Here is a 16,765-nt window from a genome sequence, read left to right as displayed (position 1 = left end):
AATTAAATTAAATTAAATTAAATTGGGCTGCATGGTGGCACCGCAGCCTCACAGCAAGACGGAAGCTGGTTTGAGCCTCAGCTGGGTGGAGGTTCAGTCCTCGGGGGTAGTGGCCCTTCTGTGATTTTCTCCCCATGTATGCATGGGTTCTCCAGCCTCCTCCCACCGTCCAAAGACATGGTGTTAGGTTAACTGGTTACTCTAAACTCTCCCTAGGAGTGATTGTGAATGGCTGTTTGTCTCTCTGTGTCGGTCCTGCAATGGACTGATGACCTGTCACGTGTAGTTGCCTCTCACCTGCTAAATGCTGGAATACACTCCAGCTTCCCCGCGGCCTGTAATGGATAAAGTGGTATTTTATTTAAATTATCTATCCATACATTTTCTATCTCTTATCCGGAGTCGGGTCGCGGGGGCAGCTGTCTAAGCAGGGAAACCCAGACTTCCCTCTCCCCGGCCACATTCACCAGCTCATCCGGAGGGATCCCGAGGCGTTCCCAGGCCAGCCAAGAGATGTAGTCCGTCCAGTGTGTCCTAGGTCCTCCCCGGGGCCTCTTTCCGGTGGGACGTTCCCGGAACACCTCACCAGGGAGGCGTCCAGGAGGCATCCTAACCAGATGCCCGAGCCACCTCATCTGGCTCCTCTCGATGTGGAGGAGCAGCGGCTCTACTCTGAGCCCCTCCCGGATCACCGAGCTTCTCACCCTATCTCTAAGGGAGAGCCCGGCCACCCTGCAGAGAAAACTCATTTCGGCCGCTTGTATTCGCGATCTTGTTCTTTCGGTCACTACCCACAGCTCGTGGCCATAGGTGAGGGTAGGAACGTACATCGACCGGTAAATCGAGAGCTTTGTCTTTTGGCTCAGCTCCTTCTTCACCACGACAGACCGATGCAGAGTCCTCATCACTGCAGACGCCGCACCGATCCGCCTGTCAAATAAATTCATTTCAATTCAATTCAGTTCTCCTGTGCTTTGCTTTCTTAGCATAGGTTGTATTTAAAGGCTGAAAAAAGTTCTGCTCAGGTACAAAATAATTAAATCACCTGACTGATCAAGTTTTTCGGGACCATCCATTTTTTATTTTCAGTCTGCTTGTTGTAGAACCATCAGACCTCAAACTGTCACCGACTCTTGAGACCAGCAGAAAGCATGAAGACCACATGAGGAGGTCATGTGATCTCTAAAGATGAGCACTAGAAATTTTGAGGATGAAGTTTGGGGGGTTTGGTCCAGACTTGGAAGACGGATGGTGTCCTTCCAGGAACAGACTTAAAGATGCCACAGAAGGTCCATGTTTGACACCAGAGCAGAAAAGTGACTGCAGTTGAGATTCAATTGTCCACATCGTCTCCAGCATTGTTTTCTCCACCTTGTCCTGTCCAGCACGGTGGCGGCAGAATGATGGTCTGGCTGCTGTGCCGAATAAATTTGCCTTGCCAAGAGGAGCTTCATGGGTAAAAGGCTCCTCTTGATAATCTTTAATTATTTCCATATTTATTTAAATATATTGTTCTTTTATTTGGCTTTATGGAATTGATGTAGTCTTGCTGGACCTGACCGGAGGGACAGAAAAGGAGAATAATGAAAAGAAGTAAAAAGTAAAATAGAAAAAAGGAAGAGGAGACAAAGATCCAGCAGATAGAAGCAACAAGCTTTAATCCAACAGCAGACCAGCATTGTTGTTGTTTTCCAGTCTCAGGGCCTCGTCGATCTGGATTTACTGGTTTTATTCTACAGAATAAACTACACTTCCGTCTGTGATTCTCTTACTTTAAACATAATAAAGTGTTTGTTTTCAGCTTTTTTGGTGTGAATAAAATTGAGAGTACTGGCTGTTAACATCTCCTAACAGCATCGTTACCTGAACCAGCTCTTTCTGGTGGTTTTTACCTGTTTCAGCTGGAATGAAACCAGTCTGCACATCCTTCATGATGGTCCTCCACCTGTTTCCTTCACCTGTCCCTCTCTCCTCCTTCACACACGTTCCACCCATCAACTTTCTACACCTGCTTATTCCAGGTGAGAGGTGGGTACACCTTTAAGGCCCATTTATGCTCAACATAGAAGATGGATACCTAAACCGACGGACAGTTTTGTCCGTCTTCTGCGTCAGTTAGGCAGTAATTTGATCCGTTTTCAGGGAGCTTAGCAATCCGTCACTCAACGCAATAGGTGGAGTAAAACCGGGAATTGTGGGGGCAGCGCTGAGCAAACAAGCAACCAGCAAAAGGAACAAACCAGAGAAGAAGAAGAAGAACAGGAAGAAAATGAGGCATGATGAAGAAGTTAAGAGAAACTGCTTCTTCTTCGTGGTTTTCTTCTTCTTTTAGTGTTTTTGGACGGTTATTAACAGCTTTATAGTGGCGCCACCAACAGGGGTCAAAATGTTGAAGTGAACTCGGTGCTGCCCTCTAGTGGATGAACCGATTTTTTACCCGTGGAAACATAAAACACTTGTTGAAGTACGAGGGCGGCGACGCATGACCAACGAACATAGATGGACCTTTACGGGTGGTTGGTCCAGTTTCTCCAGGTTTCAGTTTTTATCTCAGTATTAAGACCAGAGAATCACCTCCTGCAGGACTCTACAGACTCCAGTTACAGCCTGCAGACCAAGACCTGGTTTTAGGGTTACCATCAGGTTCAGTTTCAGGTCCTGTTTCTGGTTCTGGTTCAGACACTAATCTGTGATGGTGTTTGTGGAGCTGTGGATGTTGAGTCCCAACAGGTACTATAAACCAGCGTGTGTGTGTGTGTGTGTGCTGCTCAGTTATGAGTCATCGGGGGCGCGCGGCTTCTGCAGAGAGAACTGTGATTGGCCGCCTCGCAGCCGCGTGCACAAACGGATCGGTTCATTCACAGAGAGGAAGAGGAGGCAGCAGCTAACGGTCCAAACGTCTCCACCTCATCATCTTCATCATCATCTTCACCATGTCCGCGTGAAGCAGTTGCGCGCGCGCTGCAGAAACAGACACTGGAGAGAAAAATACACTCAGAAGACGCGCGCGACGCCGGAAAAATCGCCACTGATTCCCAGATTCTGCACTCCGACCGAACCAGGACCAGGTCCAAGGCCAGGAGTAGAACCAGGACTGAGACCAGGAAATTTGTTCAGCCTTCATCAGGTGCTGAGACAGAGGGAAGCTCAGACCCGCCCAGCAGAGGTGAGACGCACGCGCTCGCACACACAGATGTACATCCAGGAACGTCGGTCACACCTGAGCCACAAAAACAAGCTGATCAGCTGATTGGCTCCTCATCAGACCGACTTTACATGTATGTGTGCTACAACATGCTCTGACGTCACAACTCAGGCCACTGATGTGTGGACACATGATCCAGATGTCTCCATCTATCTCCATGACAACAGGAAAACAACATGCCCCACCATGGATCCAGAATCTGGATCAGAACCAAGTCCAGTTCTGAGGATCTTAAGAGTGAATGTTTATTCGTCATCAGTCCGAACGAGAAGCTTTCTGTCATTTGTGTAGTCGTCTGAGAAACCTCGAGGTCACCGAGGCGGACTCGGTTCGCCTGGAGGTCACCGAGGCGGACTCGGTCCGCCTGGAGGTCACCGAGGCAGACTCGGTCCGCCTGGAGGTCCTGGAGGTCACCGAGGCGGACTCGGTCCGCCTGGAGGTCCTGGAGGTCACCGAGGCAGACTCGGTCCGCCTGGAGGTCCTGGAGGTCACCGAGGCGGACTCGGTTCGCCTGGAGGTCCTGGAGGTCACCAAGGCGAACTCGGTCCGCCTGGAGGTCACCGAGGCGGACTAGGTCCGCCTGGAGGTCACTGAGGCGGACTCGGTCTGAAGCCATCTGCTCCCCTGGTGCAGAAACATGGCTGCTCTCTATACTGAAGATGGTCAAATGCAGAGTAATGATTTCAGGAACAGTTCTCCAGGATCCTTGAAGGACTTTCCAAAACTCTTTAGATGGTTCTGCCTTTTGTTCTGTTCTCTTCCAGATGATCCCACACTGATGAGGTCCGGGTTCTGGGGGGGGATCCGTCCCTCCATCAGACCTGTTACCACTGATCTCCTGTCCAGTTCTTGTGTCATGTGACCTACCTCAGCCTTTCCTCCCCATTTCTTTCTGAACCAGAACCGCTGCTGTAGAACCAGATCCGCTGCATGAGTCTGTGACACACAGAGAACTAAAGTTAGCAGAACAGAGGAGGAGGAAGATGAGGAAGAGGATAACAACATAACCGGGTATTAACCAGTTGTAACCGGGTCATAAACACCTTGTAACCGATGATAGTAGGCGCTTACCAGTACGAAGTCATTGTGTTCTCATCTATACCCCTGAGATAATCTTCCAGCTTAGAAGAGTTCAGTCTGGTTTTTATTGTTTACATACAATTCAGGTTTTGGTAGGTAGGGACAGGGGACGTTCTGCCGGTTTCTGGACCAGAACCTGGAGCCAAACCGGGTCAGATTCAGGTTGGAACAGGAAGCCATTTGGATGTGAAACTTTGATAGGAAGTTCTGGTTTTAGGTGGGCTCCAGTCTCAGTTGGACCTGGTCAGTTGGGACAGACTGTCCTATTGCTGAACATCTTCTTGTCCCCCCTCAGATGGCGAAGGCAGACCAGCGTTTCAGCCAAAGGGATGGTTCAGACCAGAACTTCGACTACATGTTCAAGCTGCTGATCATCGGGAACAGCAGCGTTGGGAAGACATCTTTCCTGTTCCGCTACGCTGACGACTCCTTCAGCAACTCCTTCGTCAGCACCGTCGGCATCGACTTCAAGGTGAAGACGGTTTATCGCAACGACAAAAGGATCAAGCTGCAGATCTGGGTGAGGACACGTTCAGGGGCCGGTTCTGGTCCGAGTGCAGCGGGATGGAGCTGGGGTGGGTTGGTGGTGGGAACCAGAGGATTCAGGGATCCAAATCGAGTATGAGATCAAGTATGAGGCAGGTTCAAATGTCACCTGGTGTGACATCACATGGTGACATGTTGGATACAATTATCTGTGTGTGTGTGTGTGTTATAACACAGTGTGACATTTGGTTCTGACTGCAAGCACCATTTGTCAGTGGAGATGTTGTTTCCATGGCAACAGTTTTTCATGCTCTCTCAGTGTCTTGCTGTTCATACATGTACACTCACACATGTGCACACAAACAGTGTAGTCTTTGGAAGCAATTGAAGGATGTCTCAGGGTGAAGAGACTCAACTGGAGACGAAGGGACGTGTGTGTGTGTGTGTGTGTGTGTGTGTGTGTGTGTGTGTGTTCATGAGAATGTCCTTGTTCTGCTATTTCTGTGACGACCACTGTATGTTCTCTACCATTAAAGTGGGGACATTTTTGCAAAGTGGGAACATTTAATGGCAGTGGCCCCCAGACAGGTCCTCATAAAGACGATAGAATGAGAAAAAACAGTCAGCAGCTACATATCAAATGTGCATATAGACATGAAGTCCCAGCACCAGGAAAGAGTACCACAATTGATCGCTGGGGAGGACCCCATTTATCAAATTAATTCTGACTTTATAAGAGGACAAATTCCAGTTTAATATTTCAGTATTTCACCCATGCCAAAGCAGATTAGATGTAGAATACAATATAAAAAGTAAGTTTTTTGTCCTCTACTATTGAAAAAAAAAGAAAACTGCAGACACTAAAATAGGAACATGTCAGATGTAACAGGACAGATTAAACAGAAAAGAGAGCATTTAATTTATCCATAACAAAGTCAGTCCAGTCATTTCAACCAATAATCAGACTTCAGAATGAAACTGTCAGCACTCGAGATCAGTTAATAAAAACCTAAAAGCTCGGTAAGCTTCCACATCCCAGCCAGAGGAACCGGGGAGGAACACTCGGTAAGCTGCTAACCTGAACAAGTTTACATAATTTATCTCAGAGAAGGGCAAATGGAGCTCAGCCAAACTGGTCCTGGTTCACTTAGTGCAGATTGAACTCAGTAAAATATCAGGAAACATCTGCAGCAGACAGAAACCGGACAGACTTATTACATTTAGTAAGGACGAGTTGGACTGAGTTAATCTAGGTCCAGATAATGAGGAAGAGGAGGAGACGGGACACATGCACCTGTGGTTGCTATGGTTACTGTCCTCCTAGGTCTTGTCTCATTGCTGGAATCATCCAACCTGCTGGAAGTGGCTGATTCTTGCTGTGTGACACCTGTTCCTGTCTTCAGGTTCTCATTGGACTGCTTCCTGATGTCCGTAGTCCACGCGTCAGTCTGCTGTGGCACTGAAGCTTGTTCAGGACTATGCACCAAATATCACGATTACTTAAAGAAAGCATTTTATTCTACAGTCATTTAGTAGACTCTTTTATCCAAAGCATTTGAACAACACTAAGAACAACATAAGCAAGAATTCAAACAAGATGGGACGTCATATATATATATATATATATATATATATATATATATATATATATATATATATATATATTTATATATGAAGTTTTCTGTAAGTCATTTTGTTTAAATACAAACATCACGATTTCATCAAACAATATCATCTTGGGCATAAGTGCAGCAGCTTCTTCAGTACCTGGTTGAGCCAAAGAGCTGGACAAATCTTTCTAACTCATTCTGAGTAGAAGAGTTAAGCTAAGTGTGGAAATGCTCCTTAAACAACTGAGTCTTTAGCTTGCTTTTAAAAGTGGATAAGGACTCTGCGGATCAGACGGAGTTTGGTAGATGGTTCCACCACCGGGGAACAACTGTAGGGCTGTCTTGGCTGACACGCCTCTGCAGCATCGCATGGACATCGGGGACAGTTCCCCTGGACTGGCAGACTGGGGTGGTGGTCCCCCTATTCAAAAAGGGGGACCGGAGGGTGTGCTCCAACTACAAGGGATCACACTCCTCAGAGGAGAGTCCGACAGATAGTCGAACCTCGGATTGAGGAGGAGCAGTGTGGTTTTTGTCCTGGTCGTGGAACAGTGGACCAGGTCTACACCCTCTTCAGGGTCTTTGAGGGGGCATGGGAGTTTGCTCAACCAGTCTACATGTGCTTTGTGGACTTGGAGAAAACGTTCGACCCCCCGGGGACTCTTGTGGGGGTACTCCGGGAGTATGGAGTGCCGGACCCCCTTGTACGACCTGTCTGGTCCCTGTACGACCGGTGCCAGAGCTTGGTCCACATTGCTGGCAGTAAATCAGAATAATTTCCAGTGCGGGTTGGACTCCGTCAAGGCTGCCCTTTGTCACCGATTCTGTTCATAACTTTTATGGACAGAATTTCTAGGTGCAGCCGAGGTGTTGAGGGGATCCAGTTTGGTGGCCTCAGGATTGGGTCTCTGCTCTTTGCGGATGATGTGGTTCTGTTGGCTTCATCGGGTTGTGATCTTCAGCTCTCACTGGAGCTATTCTCCGACGAGTGTGAAGTGGCTGGGATGAGAATCAGCATCTCCAAGTCCGAGACCATGGTGCTCAGCCAGAAAAGGGTGGAGTGTCTTTTCCGGGTCTGCAATAGGGTCCTGCCCCAAGTGAAGGAGTTCACATATCTCGGGGTCTATTTCAGGAGTGAGGGAAGGATGGAGCGGGAAATGGACAGGTGGATCGGTGCGGCGTCTGCAGTGATGCGGACTCTGCATCGGTCTGTCCTGGTGAAGAAGGAGCTGAGCCAAAAGACAAAGCTCTCGATTTACCGGTCGATCTACGTTCCTACCCTCACCTATGGTCACGAGCTGTGGGTAGTGACCGAAAGAACAAGCGGCCGAAATGAGTTTTCTCCGCAGGGTGGCCGGGCTCTCCCTTAGAGATAGGGTGAGAAGCTCGGTGATCCGGGAGGGGCTCAGAGTAGAGCCGCTGCTCCTCCACATCGAGAGGAGCCAGATGAGGTGGCTCGGCCATCTGGTTAGGATGCCTCCTGGACGCCTCCCTGGTGAGGTGTTCCGGGAACGTCCCACCGGAAAGAGGCCCCGGGGAAGACCTAGGACACACTGGACGGACTACATCTCTTGGCTGGCCTGGGAACACCTCGGGATCCCTCCGGATGAGCTGGTGAATGTGGCCGGGGAGAGGGAAGTCTGGGTTTTCCTGCTTAGGCAGCTGCCCCTGCGACCCAAATCCGGATAAGCGGCAGAAAATGGATGGAAGAATATAACGCAATAAATTCAAGGGCAATCACTAAGAAGTCTTCAATTTGCAGGCAAATTTATCTGGTCCTCAAATCACCTTTTAGACAGGAATGTGTGTTTGAGACAACCAAGAGGCACCACGAGGTGTAAAAATAGACTCAACGCACACACATGAACAATCAGCTCACCTTCCTCCTGCCTGACTCCATGTTTTCATCTCACTGATGGCGGAAACAGGAAGCTCACCAGCCTGGTTCTCAGAACCTGACCTGGTTCTAACATAACCTGGTTCATTTCATCAGAACCTGACCCGGTTCTAACATAACCTGGTTCATTTCATCAGAACTGACAGACGCTCTGCCAGACTTTTCTTAAATTTTACTGGTTTTATTGGCTTTTAGTTGTTTTAAGCCTTAAAAAACTGAACTGTACAGTTACACTATTTTTAACTGTAGCTTTTAATATTCCAGTTTTATAAAGAACGGTTTTAACCAGAAACCAGAGAAGGCTTGAAATCGCTGCCTCAGCACTTTCTGATAAAAGCCTGGAAATAACAAACAGACAGATCACCAACCTGAAAGAAGACATCTGGAAGCTATCCAAGGAACTGAAGTTCAAAAACATTCATGGATGTCATGTTTAGCCCACCAGCAGTCGATTCACATAGTGTCACTTAAATGACACAATGACTTGGGACCCTGCTACCTCGCCCCGGCCTTCTTCCAGCTCTACGCCGAAACACCTGCCATCTTGGTCTGAGGGGGTCTGCCGTCCCAAGAAAGACTCCAACAGTGCTGGCCTGGTTTTATCTAACCGTTTCCTGGTTTTGTCTGACACTCTGCTGCCCGGCTGTGACTCTGTGGCTGGCGGGACTGTCGGTGCGACATCGATCAGCGCACCACTGGTCTGGACCAAGGCAACCGGGACCCGATGGCCATCCCAGGGCTCTTCGAAGCATCGGAAGCTCCTTAAAGCCGCAGTGAAGAGACATGATGGAACCGCTGCTGTAGAACTGGAACCGCTGCTGTAGAACCAGATCCGCTGCTGTCAGACAAGGCTAATAAACATATTTCATACATACAAATCAAAGTGCTTTACATAAAACATTAAACGTGTTACAGATGGTGCAAAGAAAACATTAAAAAGTAGTAAAAGGCAGCAATAAAATCATAAATGACATTAAAAGCAGATAAAGTAAGATAAAGTTAGCGAGAAAGCTCCTGCAGAGGCTGCATCCAGGCCTCTTCCTCCACGTCTGGTCCTGCTGCAGCGGTGATGTGGAATCACCCACGTTTCTCTTTGTCCATCTCAACCCATGCAGATGGCAGAACATGGTGACTTTTGGACGGGAAACTGACGAGATACTTAGTTTTTCTTTTAACTAAATGCGGTTTTATCCTGGTGGACAGAAGTTCTGAGGCCAGACAGCAGAGATGAGACATTTCCTGACCATGTTTTCCAGACGTGCAGCATAAATCAGGTCTTCTTCTGTCTCTGGTTCGGTGAATCTTGGTCATATCAAGATGAAACTTCCAGCTGTGGAATCTGTGAGATGTGAGCTTCCAGTAGAGGAGTCGTTTGTTCGTGTTCACGCTGTCGGGTGGACACAGGGAGACATCATCTGTGTTTACATGTTGTTTCGGACTTTGTGTACCTGGTCTTTTCATTGTTTGTTGTCTTAACTGTGTCTGGTGGTCGGAACGTGTCCCTCTGGAAGCAATGACGTACTGGACTAAAGACAAACCTTCACTGTTGTACAAAACTTGGACCCCTTTCTTGGTTCTGCGAATGCACAAACTGTGCAGAAAGGCCTCAATGGACTTATCTGGCCAGACATACCAAGAGAATCCCAGAGTTGAGTAGTGATATCAGTCCAACACTACACTAACATCTCACTGCCTGAGTTCTTGCTTTTAACACCCTCTCAACTGGCAATTTGAGTTTTCACTATTCTTTTATGTATTTGTTGTTTTAGTCACCGTGTGGGTGTTTCTGTTCTGTTCTGTTTCTTTTCCTTCTTGCCTTAGTCTGTTGTGAAAAAGCTATAAAGATATTGTTTAAAAACTGTTTGTTGGTGACAGAAATGGTTTTACTGAGCTGGTAGCTGAGATTCTGGACTTTCTGTGGATACCACACATGTTTATAGTTCCATCTACAGACCTTTTTTCCCTCAGCCAGCTAAATAAAACTCCTTTAGAGACACAGATGTTACCAGACTTTTCAAAAAGGAAACTTAGAATTTCTGATAAATATCTACTATAGAACATTTGTTGTCATGTTTAAAGAACCACATTTTTATTTCTATTTTTAGGTTTTAAAATAAAGAAAAACATAAAAATTTAGCAAAAAGAGGATAAACAGACTTTCATCTATGGGACGTAGATGATGGAGGAAAAGTATGTAAAAAAAAAAACACCCATAGTTTCCAACCCAATAGATATAAAAATAGATAAAAAATATTCATGGATTTTTTTGTGTTATTATGTTGCAGAAATTCAATAAAATTATTCCATGAAAAAAATGAAGAATTGCTAAAACCTGCATTATTATATCTGTATTAAAAAACACGCGTTAGCTCTTTAGCATGTTTAGCCGTGTATTAGGAACCATTGTGGAGGGTCCAGAGGGCCAGAAGGCCTCCTTTTAAAGGAAAAGGACATTTTTTGCATAACAATGTGATTAATCACAACATTTCATGCGATTTAAATTTTAACTGTTGCCCAGCACTACTTTTTAACCTGGATTTAAAGGGTCTACGTTTGCTGGAAGTTTCATCTCCACTGCAGCAGATCTGTGGACTGGACCCTGGTCTGGACTTTGGACTGGACCCTGGTCTGGACCCTGGTGTGAACTCTGGTCTGGACTTTGGACTGGACTCTGGTCTGGACTCTGGACTGGACTCTAGTCTGGACTTTGGACTGGACCCTGGTCTGGACTCTGGACTGGACTCTGGTCTGGACTCTGGACTGGACTCTGGACTGGACTCTGGACTGGACTAGCTGACCAGAGTCTTTGGATCTAAGAGGTTCTGTAGAACCGGAACCGCTGCTGAGTCTGTTACACACAGAGAATAAAGTTAGCAGAACAGAGGATGAGGAGGAGGAAGAGGAAGAGAATAGCAGCATGAAAGCCTTGATTGGTTGCCGTGGCGATGAAGGCTGTCAGGTGGGACAGTAACCTGTAACTTTGACCTCCTGGTGTCTTTGTTCTGGCTCAGGTCAGGTGCAGTTCTGAGGTTGGACCTGGTTCTGAAGTTCTCTGTTTATTTCCAGGACACAGCGGGACAGGAGCGTTACCGCACCATCACCACAGCCTACTACCGCGGCGCCATGGGCTTCATTCTCATGTATGACATCACCAACGAGGAGTCCTTCAACGCCGTCCAGGACTGGTACGTGATTGGCTGAGAGGCCAGCGCCCTTCCTGGTTGAGAGTGAGGAGGAATCGGCTGAAAGTTTCTAAGCGACGCAGAGAGGAAACGTTGTCGGACACATTTTCTTCATTTCGTTAAGACGGAAATGAGCTCAAACATTGTTTACGTAACTGTTAACCAGACGTAGACATTATACCCTTAAATGTAGTCTTCACTCTAACTCGAAATATTTCATATAAATCTACATTTTTCATTGAAATGTAAATTTTATATGTTAAATCTAAATATTCAGTGTGTTGGACATATAAATATAGAATTTAACATCTAAAATTTAGCTACAAAGTTTAGATTTATCATACGTCTTATACTTGAATTTTTTAACTTGATCCTGGTTTTAATACGTCATGATCTGATGTTCTTTTGTTTTTAATGATAAATTATGCTTCTTATTATCTGATGTTTCAGTGTTTCTGAATCACCGTCGATGAATTATTTTATACTAAATAAACTAAATGCACCACCGGCGTCTCGTTTCTGTCTGCAGGGCCACGCAGATAAAGACGTACTCGTGGGACAACGCCCAGGTCATCATGGTGGGCAACAAGTGCGACATGGACGAGGAGAGAGTCGTACCTCCAGAGAAAGGAAAACACCTAGCTGACCAGCTAGGTGAGAGACCTGACCAAAACCCGATCAAAGACCTGACCAAAGACCCGACCAAAGACCTGACCAAAGACCCGATCAAAGACCTGACCAAAGACCCGATCACAGATCTGACCAAAGACCCGATCACAGATCTGACCAAAGACCTGATCAAAGATCTGACCAAAGACCCAATCAAAGATCTGACCAAAGACCCGATCAAAGATCTGATCAAAGATCTGACCAAAATCCGATTAAAGACCTGACCAAAGACCCGACCAAAGACCCGATCAAAGATCTGACCAAAACCCGATTAAAGACCTGACCAAAGACCCGATCAAAAATCTGACCAAAACCCGATCAAAGACCTGACCAAAGACCCGATCACAGATCTGACCAAAGACCCGATCACAGATCTGACCAAAGACCCGATCACAGATCTGACCAAAGACCCAATCAAAGATCTGATCAAAGATCTGACCAAAGACCCGATCACAGATCTGACCAAAGACCTGATCTGACCAGTGAAGCAAAACTCGTTTTCTGGAGACCTTGTCTATAAACCCAGAACCAAAGTGGGGCCAGTGCAGAACCTTGAGGTTCTCCACAGGAGGAAGGTGTAGATTTTATTTTGCACCGTTTACATTCTTCCTCTGAGATGAAGGACTAACGTTCTTTAAAATTCTGGGAATCTTTACACAAATTTTAATTAGCCATTTTTCTGACAGTGTTGGTCATGTGACCGTGTGCTTCCTCCTGCAGGTTTCGAGTACTACGAGGCTAGCGCCAAGGAGAACATCAACGTTCGACAGGTGTTTGAGCGCCTAGTGGATATCATCTGTGTGAAAATGTCCGAGCGCGTGGACGTGGAGGCACCGACGGCTGCTGGATCCAAGACCACCAGACTGACCGACAAGCCCGCCCAGCTACCTCAGAAGTGTTGCTGATCACCAGTCCGCCACCCCACTGAAGCCCCGCCCCCACAGAACCCTTGTCCACCTGAAACCCTGCTCCCACATAATCGACAACTTGCTGAAGCCCCGCCCCACAGAACCCTCATCCTGATGAAGTCTTGCCTTGAAAAAAACCCGCCCCAATGAAGCCCCGCCTCCACTTCAGCTGTACCGTTGCTCCGCCTTCAGCTTCAGTCATGTTTGTGAGATGTCAGTAATCACTGCGAACATCTGTTGACCCGGTTCTGTCAGAGCTGCAAGGTTGACCGGGCTGCTGGTGGACTCTAGGCTGGTTGATTGGTTAGAAGGGAGGAGTTCTGGCTCTGCAAACAGCGATGAGATGTGTCTTCATCATATGTGTTGAAGTTCAGATGTTCCAGGTCCAGTTCTCTTGTTCCAGATCTGGTTTGTGCCAGTTCTGGTGTTCCAGGTCTCCTGGTTCTGGTGGTTCTCCTGCCGGTGAGGGTCAACAGGTCAACAGTGAGCACAGTGCCGCTTCTCTCAGTGTTTACAAGTGAGATTCCTTTAGTTCGGTTTGGTCCAGGTTGGTGTATTTGGTCCAGTCCAGCCCGCCTCAAACACAGACTGCAGTGCTGTCCTATCATCTGGTTTGGTCCAGTTTAGTCTGGCCAGGTCCAGTTTAGTCTAGTTTGGTCCAGTTTAGTCTGGTCTGGTCCAGTGTTGTCTGGTCTGGTCCAGTTTAGTCTAGTCTGGTTCAGTTTAGTCTGGTTTGGTCCAGTTTAGTCTAGTCTGGTCCAGTTTAGTCTGGCCTGGTCCAGTTTAGTCTGGTCCAGTGTTATCTGGTCTGGTCCAGTTTAGTCTAGTCTGGTCCAGTTTAGTCTGGTCTAGTGTAGTCTGGTCCAGTTTAGTCTGGTCTGGTCCAGTTTAGTCTGATCTGGTCCAGTTTAGTCTGGTCCAGTGTAGTCTGCTCTGGTCCAGTTTAGTCTGATCTGGTCCAGTGTAGTCTGATCTGGTCCAGTTTAGTTTGGTCCAGTGTAGTCTGGTCTGGTCCAGTTTAGTCTGTTCTGGTCCAGTTTAGTCTGGTTTGGTCCAGTGTAGTCTGGTTTGATCCAATTTAGTCTAGTCTGGTCCATTTCAGTCTGATCTGGTCCAGTCTGCGTCATCCAGTCACAGCCCAGATCAGCTGGTTAGCCCCACCCTCGTCCTGTAGCTGGTGTAGTAACGTAGCGGCCATTTTCCTCCCTGATGCTGCGTGTGTGTTGTTGTTTATGTGGTGATATTTATTGTGAGGGTTGTTTGTGAGACTGTGAGAAACGTTTGATATTAACGCTGTAGAACCGCCTCCACGCAGCGCACGTTTGTGTGACTTCATATTGATGAAAACATCCAATAATATCGACATGGTCGTCATTTTTCAAGTGAATTTGCAAATGATAGATTTAGAGTTGTTGATTTATTTTTCTGTAAACTTGTTGTCTTCGCTCCGGATGGAGAAGCACAAAGTGAATATTTGTATCTTATAGATTCAATTTAGTAAAATAAAAATCACAAACTTTAACCAGAACCACATCTCTGTTTTCTTTTCACCTGATTCTGCCTCCAGTTTACTGACAACTACAATGTAATATTAGTTTATTCTGTATTATTTTAAATAACAGAAACTCGCGGTCTTACACGCTCTGATTTCATCCCCTGGGTTTTCTCCTGTTGACTGAGACCCGGCAACAACAGCGTTTTCTGCAAGCTCCTCCCACCCAGGTACACTCACCTGAGTACACGGCGAGCGTCAGGTGGTCTGGCCGCAGCTTTAGCCGCCGCCCCCCGTCTACAACCTACAGCCGCGATGAGCTTCAGCTGTTTGTGGCGGACATTGCTGTGTGCTGTTCTGCATCACCCACCTAAATGTAACCAGAACGTCACTGACGGGCTTTGGCTTGTAGGACTTTGTGTTTTATACTTTTATTACTTTCTGTTTTAGTACTTTTAGTTTTAACTGGTTTGCTGCTTGTACCACTTTTATGGTGTTAAGCACCTTGGTCAGCTCTTGTAAGGTGCTGTAGAAATAACCTTTGATTGACTGATAACAGTAAAATGACATAAGTTGGCAGTCAAGGGGCTGCCTAACCACCTCAACATGAGTGCAGGGGAACAGAGACGTACCGGCTCAGACGGCACCCGGTCAAACAAGGTCTGCGTCAGCTACTGAGGAACCAGGGTACTATGGTGAGATATGGCTACTGGAACACCAAACAGACATGAGATGCGAACAATGCTACTACGCTGCTAACCCTAGAGAGCGGGCTACATGAAGACAGCGTGGGATCCATGCATTCTTCCATACCCACGTTCTTAGACTTTATTGTCATTTTTCTACACAGCAGCTGTAAACAAAAGGAAAGGTTGTTTCAATGGCTTCAGTTTACCGACATTACGGAGGAGGAGACATTATAGTGCAGGTGGTGATGAGGGCCAGAGATCTGAATATCTGTATTTTATATACAACACTGCTAAAATAATTTAAAATGAAAATGAAATGATAAATAGTAGGTAAGAAATCAAATTAAATACAGCAGGAAGAGCAGTAAGGTCCAGTTACAGTGGGAGCTGTTTGTGATATTAAGCATTTAATGGCCGTCTGATGACCTGGAGAACAAAGCTGGTGGAACCTGGTGGTCCTGCACCGTATGCTGAGGAGCCTCTTTCCAGAGACCAGCAGGGTTCTAAACACAGTCCTGGATGGAGGGTGGAGGGACTGTCCTCTCTCTGTCCTCGCCGCCCGCCTCACGTCCTTCCAGCCGGAGGCTCTGCAGCCTCCACCCACTCAGAGATGTAGCTGGTGAGGAGGCTCTGCAGCCTCCACCCACTCAGAGATGTAGCTGGTGAGGAGGCTCTGCAGCCTCCACCCACCCAGAGATGTAGCTGGTGAGGAGGCTCTGCAGCCTCCACCCATGCACTGAAACATGCAGATAAAGGAACGGATTCTAAACTTGATGGGTGTGAATTTAACCGGAATAAGACGAGTTTGTGTGGAATTTTCTGTTGTGGAGCGGTGTGGGTGGAGCTGCAGCATTGTCCAAGGTGCACCACCAGGTGCAGGGAAGAGGCCGGGCTTTAACAACCAGCTGTTCTCACAATGATTTCTGTTTCTGTTTAATGTTTCTTTTCTACTTTTTGTACGTATGTTTGTTTGGGAGGCTGATGTAAACTGAGAAGTGGACAAAGGGTTAAATAAGTTAATGCTTCATCATATTCTGGTTCATATTATTATTTATTTTATTTTTTGTTCATATTATTATCATTATGCTTTTTGTTTGGACTATTATCCTTTGTTTTGCTTGTTTTCTTACATGTTTGAAATAAAGCGGAACATTCATTATAAAGTGGTTTATAACTGGACTGTGTCAGTAAAAGTGTCTTGAAATGACTGTTGTGGATTGTATAAATAAAGTTGAATTGAACTGGAAGCTGGAGAAGTTTGTTGGGAGGGAATATGTTCTCTGAAGTGAGATACTGGTGGAAAGTGCTGTATTCTGGAGTAAACACTGCTCATCCATAAACAATGTTTAGTTTAAAAGACCAGCTCTCTTCTGTCTCAATGATCCTGTTTGACAATATTTTATATTTTAAAGCTCAAGTTCACCACGAAAACAGATTTTATCAAAACATTATTAAACACCCCAAACTGCGCTTATCTGCGTTGATACCGATATTATTCGGAAAACTGGTGCAGTTTTGATACAGAATTTTCAAACGTCTTCACGTCG

At 46.5% G+C, this 16,765-nt stretch overlaps 1 protein-coding gene across 1 annotated transcript; it reads left to right on the top strand.

Annotated features, from left to right (window-relative positions):
• Window positions 1-2,813: 2,813 nt before the first annotated feature.
• On the top strand, window positions 2,814-14,565 carry rab3b (RAB3B, member RAS oncogene family). The gene is made up of 5 exons (XM_042006100.1): window positions 2,814-3,166; window positions 4,581-4,805; window positions 11,345-11,463; window positions 11,990-12,114; window positions 12,850-14,565. Exons 2-5 carry the CDS (start codon window positions 4,581-4,583, stop codon window positions 13,032-13,034), a joined length of 654 nt encoding a protein of 217 aa, XP_041862034.1. The 5' UTR covers window positions 2,814-3,166; the 3' UTR covers window positions 13,035-14,565.
• The last annotated feature ends 2,200 nt before the right edge of the window (window positions 14,566-16,765 follow it).

The sequence above is a fragment of the Melanotaenia boesemani genome, chromosome 14, assembly GCF_017639745.1.
Source record: "Melanotaenia boesemani isolate fMelBoe1 chromosome 14, fMelBoe1.pri, whole genome shotgun sequence".
In the NCBI taxonomy this organism is placed as follows: Eukaryota; Metazoa; Chordata; class Actinopteri; order Atheriniformes; family Melanotaeniidae; genus Melanotaenia; species Melanotaenia boesemani.
The sequence above is the reverse complement of the archived record's forward strand: the minus strand, read 5'-3'. Positions and strand labels throughout refer to the sequence as shown.